Source organism: Jaculus jaculus, chromosome 14 (assembly GCF_020740685.1).
Source record: "Jaculus jaculus isolate mJacJac1 chromosome 14, mJacJac1.mat.Y.cur, whole genome shotgun sequence".
In the NCBI taxonomy this organism is placed as follows: domain Eukaryota; kingdom Metazoa; phylum Chordata; class Mammalia; order Rodentia; family Dipodidae; genus Jaculus; species Jaculus jaculus.
The window spans coordinates 54214301-54220346 of NC_059115.1; the positions used below are offsets into that span (position 1 = coordinate 54214301).

The 6046-nt window shown below is 46.5% G+C and overlaps 1 protein-coding gene across 1 annotated transcript in view; it reads right to left on the reverse strand.

Annotated features, from left to right (window-relative positions):
* The window catches only part of Ankdd1b (ankyrin repeat and death domain containing 1B), a 79563-nt gene extending 75347 nt beyond the window's left edge, over positions 1-4216 (reverse strand). Inside the window, exon 1 of the mRNA XM_045133239.1 lies at positions 4036-4216. Within this exon, the coding sequence (XP_044989174.1) occupies positions 4036-4216 (181 nt within the window). The remainder of the gene's footprint in view (positions 1-4035) is intronic.
* Between the last annotated feature and the right edge of the window lie 1830 nt (positions 4217-6046).

Here is a 6046-nt window from a genome sequence, read left to right on the forward strand (position 1 = left end):
CTCAGTTCTCTCCTGGTTTCTACTCAGCTCCTTGCTCTTCCACATTGATCCAAGGCAAATCAAGACCCCACTGTGTCCTGACATATGATACATGGATTCTATTCTGGACTGGAAGTTAAACATATTTCCTTTTTCCTACTGAAATCTGTAAGAAGATAGATTTTGAGGCTGTTTTATTTTTATTTTCTTTAGAGAGAGAATGAGAGACAGAGAGGAGGAGAGAGAGAATTGGCATGCCAGGGCTTCAGCCACTGCAATTGAACTGCAGACACTTGTGCCATCTAAGGGGCATACGTGACCTTGCGCTTGCCTCACCTTTGTGCATCTGGCTTACATGGGATCTGGAGAGTCCAACATGGGTCCTTAGGCTTGGCAGGCCAGTGCCATAACTACTAAGCCATCTCTCCAGCCCTCAAGGCTGTTTTCTGGGACAGCAAGGCAACAGTGTAGCGCCCTTCTCCCTTTAGTATTCATGTACCTTACCTCATTTGTTTCCTGATATCACTTGATACTATTTGAGATCATGTATTTGTTCAATTGTTCATTGGGTGTTTCCTTCAGAATCCATGAGGAAACTAAAACAAACTGGGATATTATAATTGCAAATCACATATGGTCACGGGAGAAATTAACTATGTGCAGAATACATAAGAAACCCTCACTGTTCAAAAGTAAGAAAATAATTGTAGGGCTGGAGAGATGGCTTAGTGGTTAAGCGCTTGCCTATGAAGCCTAAGGACCCCGGATCAAGACTCGATTCCCCAGGACCCACATTAGCCAGATGCACAAGGGGGCGCACACATCTGGAGTTCGTTTGCAGTGGCTAGAGGCCCTGGCATGCCCATTCTCTCTCTCTTTCTCTTCCTCTCTGCCTCTTTCTCTCTGTATGCCGCTCTCAAATAAATAAATAAAAACGAACAACAGCAACAAAAAATTTAAAAAAAAAAAAAAGAAAAGAATTGTAATGAAAAAAGAAAAAGCCGAAAGCTGGACTGTTGCACTAAGTCATTGTAAGGATTAACCACCAAGGAGCTGAACTTATCTCTGTCAGTAGTAGGAGACATCCATTCAAACTACCATAATGATGCCAATTAAATACAGAGAAAACTTCAAAAGAATGAAGAGGAAACAAAAGGGATTTTAAAACTTGTTATTAGGGCTGGAGAGATGGCTTAGTGGTTAAGCGCTTGCCTGTGAAGCCTAAGGACCCTGGTTCATGGCTTGATTCCCCAGGACCCACGTTAGCCAGATGCACAAGGGGGCGCATGCGTCTGGAGTTCGTTTGCAGTCGCTGGAGGCCCTGGTGCGCCCATTCTCAATTTCTCTCTCTCTTTGCCTCTTTCTCTCTGTCTGTCACTCTCACAAAAAAAACCTTGGGGCTGGAGAGATGGCTTAGTGGTTAAGCACTTGCCTGTGAAGCCTAAGGACCCTGGTTTGAGGCTCGGTTCCCCAGGTCCCACATTAGCCAGATGCACAAGGGGGCGCACGCGTCTGGAGTTCGTTTGCAGAGGCTGGAAGCCCTGGCGCGCCCATTCTCCCTCTCCCTCTATCTGTCTTTCTGTCTGTGTCTGTTGCTCTCAAATAAATAAATAAATAAAAATACTTCAAAAAAAAAAAAAAAAACTTGTTGTTGGAGATGGGTCTAAGTGCTGTGGTTGAGCACCAGGGCTAGACACCACGGCGGCCGTCTGGGAATGAACAAACCCAGGAAGATCAGCGAAGGCAGAGAAAACAGAGGAAAAGCAAGATCCATCAATAAGACAAGAAGATAGCTGACTGCCCATCACGAGATGTGCCACCTCTACGACATCTGCCAAGACCCAGGAGAAATCTGTGACATGAATGCTATTCTTACTGCTAGCCTGACAACTGGCTCTAGGGCAGTGGTGACAGACACAGTGATCAATCGGAACTCATCAAGGATTTAGAAATCCAGAGGCTGCAGAGAACTCAACACTAAATCAGGCTGCCAACAGGCCCGCCCTGGCTCAGGGAACACTGTGGAAGAGGGGGTGGAAAGATTGTAAGAGCCACAGAGTAGGTAGGAGTTGTCCCACAGGGACTGACTGAGGCCTTCATGACCCCACAATGAATACCATAGCCCCACTGAGGAGGGCACCCTGGGTAGTGGGAGCAGGGGCGAGGGGGATAAAACAGTATAACTTGCTGTAATTTACATAAACATCTTAAAATCTCATTATTGCTAGCCATTGGGGAAATATAATTTAAAACCACCAATACACCTATTCAAATGACTAAAATTTAAAAAAAATACACAACCAAGTTTATTTCTTAAAGGGAATCAAGGCTTTGCACGTACTGGTTCAGCCTCCTGTCCTATCTTCAGTTTTCCACCTCCACGACAAAATACCTTAGATAACCAACTTTAAAGGAGGAAAGGTTTGTTTTGGCTCACAGTTGCTGTGGTCTCAGTCCATGGTCACTTGGCCCTGTTGTTTTTAAATTTTTATTTATTTCTATTTTATTTTTATTTATTTGAGAGCAACAGACAGAGAAAGAGGCAGAGAGGGGGGTGGGGAGAATGGGCACATCAGGGTCTCCAGGCACTGCAAACGAACTCCGGATGCATGGGCCACCTTACATGGGTTTACATGGGTACTGGGGAATCAAGCCTTGAACCGGGGTCCCTAGGCTTCACAGGCAAGTACTTAACCACTAAGCCATCTCTCCAGCCTGGCCCTGTTGTTTAGCACCAGTGGCAGCCCAATACATTGTGTTGCAGTGGAGAGAGAAGGCCTGTTCACCTCATGGTATTTGGGTGGCAAAAAGAGAAAGATAAGAAGGGCCCAGGATCCAAGTATCCTTTTCAGTGATGACCCCAATGACAAAGCTTTCACGAGTCTCACCTACTAAAGGTCCCACTACTTCGGTTCTGGAGAGATAGTTCAGTGGTTAAAGGTGCTTGCTTGCATAAACTGATGGTCTGGGTTCAATTTCCCAGTACCCATGAAAAGCCAGATGCCCAAAGTGACACATTCGTCTGGAGTTCATTTGAGTGGTCAGAGGCCCTGGCGTGACCCCTCCCTCCCACACTTGAAAGTAAAGAAAACTACCAAAATAAAAATAAAAGGTCCCACGACTTCTTACTAGGCCCATGCACTGGCAACCAAGTCTTCCACACGTGGACCTCTGAGGGAGTGACTATCATCTAACAGCACTCTCCAGTTTGACTTGCTGAGTCCTTTTCATTCCCCGGCTGCCAGCCTGGTCGTCTTTCCTCTTAGTGACAACTCTTGCATTTGCTTTCCTGCCTCCAATGTGCCACTGGCTGGTTCCTTCCTTTCCAGTGCCTCCACCTATGGCCTTCTCAGTCCCATCACTGTTTCTTGGCCAGCACAGCCCCTGGGCATGACCCTGAAATTTCTACCATTTACTTCCTTGTGTGTTGTTTTACCAGCTGCTGCCTCATGCCTAGAACACGTCCAACAAATGTGAAACCTTTGAAAACACGTCTGGAATTAACATTCCATTAAGGAGCTGGCCGTACAGCATCCAGGGATGGTCTTTGGGAAATGACCCATCCCCGCAGGCCCACGGTGTGCCCTTGGTAGCAGACTGACGCCTCGACTTCAGCTCTGCCTCAGTTTAGCTATCATTCCCAGGTCAGAGCTGATCCACTGTCCGTGCTTTAGAAACTCCAAGTGCGACAAGGTTAAGGGACACAAGAAGTGCACACATCAGAATTTAAGATAACAGCACTGACATTATTTCCTTGTTTGCAAAAGGGCTTAATCATTTCTTTAAATAGCATCCTCCTTAAACTGGATAAGCAGTACTTCCATACACAGCACAGGGTGGGATGAAAATCAGAACTTGGCTGAGGAGAATACCTGAAAACCAGCCAAGGTGGGTGTGTGTGTTGGGGAGGGGGGTGTTGGAGGATAGCTTGAGGACCCCCAGGACGGTGCCAGCTCTCGGCTCCTCCCCGCGCTGCGTGAGGACGCACAGTCCCTTAGACTTGGGCCCCCACTGCCCATCAGGAGGTGGCCATCAGCCCTGACTTCTGACACTCACGGAACTCGTGTCCCTCAGCTGTCGCCTCCTCTTCTCCAGGCTCCTCCAGTTTAGGCATCCTGGTCAGGCCCTTCCAAGGCCGGGCGGTCCCCCGCAGGTCTTCCCGAAGCCCCCTGGCTGCCCCGAGCAGCCTCCTCCTTGCTGTGACCCCACGGCCCGGGGCGCGCTGGGCGGAGTTCATGGCCACCGCAGGCCAATCGCAGGATCGAGTCCCCTCGCAGCAGGCAGCAGCCCGGAGCTAGGCATCCAGTCCTGGGTTCTCCAGCCCCGCCCCTGCTTGGGCTGGCCCGGGAGAGCCTGCCCTCAGGTGTGACATGCAAGATGGGCGTTTGGCTTTACCTGAAACAGCTCCAGAAATCGACCAGAACTCTAACCGCTCAGTGTAAGCTCCACCAGTTCTCCGAGAACATCAAGTTCCATTTATCTATAGCCAACACTCAGTATTGGAATTTCAATATTACTTTCCAACTGGGCTTCCCGAGTTTTCTCTTGAATAAAATACGACTCGATTTCTCACTTGACAATCACACAATTATCATCCTTCGAGGCTTATTTATTTGTTTGTTTCTTTGGTTTTCGAGGTAGGGTCTTGCTCTAGCTCAGGCTGACCTGGAATTCAGTATGTAGTCTCAGGGTGGCCTGAACTCATGGCAATTCTCTGTGCGCCATCACGCCCAGCTGCGGCTTATTTTTTTGTTGTTGTTGTGTTGTTGTTTGTTTTTTGAGGTAGGGTCTCACTGTAGCCCAGGCTGACCTGGAATCCACTATGGAGTCTCAGGGTGGCCTCGAACTCACAGCAATCCTCCTACCTCTGCCTCCCAAGTGCTGGGATTAAAGGTGTGCGCCACCACGCCCGGCTCAGGGGCTTATTTTTTAATAAATGAACTAATACAGAAGCAAGTCAAAGTCTGATCCAAAAAAATTTCACACAAAAGAAATAATTTTATTTTCACATAATTTCAAATGTATTTTCTTTCAAATTATTGTGAACCAACTTTTAAACATTAAAACAATGCTTCCTAGCTGGGCATGGTGGCTCACGCCTTTAATCCTAGCACTCGGGAGGCAGAGGTAGGAGGACTGCCGTGAATCTGAGGCCACCCTGAGAGGACATAATGAATTCCAGGTCAGCCTGGACTAGGGTGAGACCCTATCTCAAAAAACTAAACACAACAAAAAACATGACTTCCTAATTAACCCCAGAAAAAACAGAACAGTATCTATAACTTTAAAAATAAAATTTAAAAACTAAGATGAAGCTGGGTGTGGTGGTTCATACCTATAATCTCTCAGCGCTTAGAGGTTGAGGCAGGCAGATCACCACCATGAGTTCAGCACTCTTCCCCCAACCAAAACAACCACCACCCTGAAACACAGAGTGTTTATAAGGATAGGATCAAAACAGTAGCAAACACCACATCAACCATTATGCACGGACGAGGAAAGTGCATGCAGTGTATGAACAGAAAGACATTGTGTAAAATTATATGTACCTAAAGTTATATTTACAAATGAAACCCCAAGAATCAGAAGAATACAAACAAAAAAGAGTAACAGTGGAAACAGTGCCCGGATATTACCAGTGGAAAATCACAGCAACTACAGAAAGTTCTGATTGTGTTATTCGAGTAATTGATGGCACACAAATTGCTCTCATTCTAAACCAGGCACTTTACTTCTGTTAAAAGCCTGTTATCAAAGACAAGGAAAAAAAAAATGCATCACTTTACAGTGTACACCCACAGAAATGTAGAGAGGCTAACTCTCCTCCTCTAGCAGGAGACAAAGCCCACGTAGCACATCAAGGATAGCCTTGCTTACACCACATTTCTTTAATTCCCCTCAGAGCTTGGTGAGATGAGAAGCTATGAAGCATAGTACAGATGATGCTTTATTTTTTTTTCAAATGGCAAATTGATTTGCAACCAGAATATTAATCTACGTGGGCTGATACATTTGTGATATCTCCCCGCAAGATCTGGACCGAGTCATTTCTCTGGTCTTACAACTC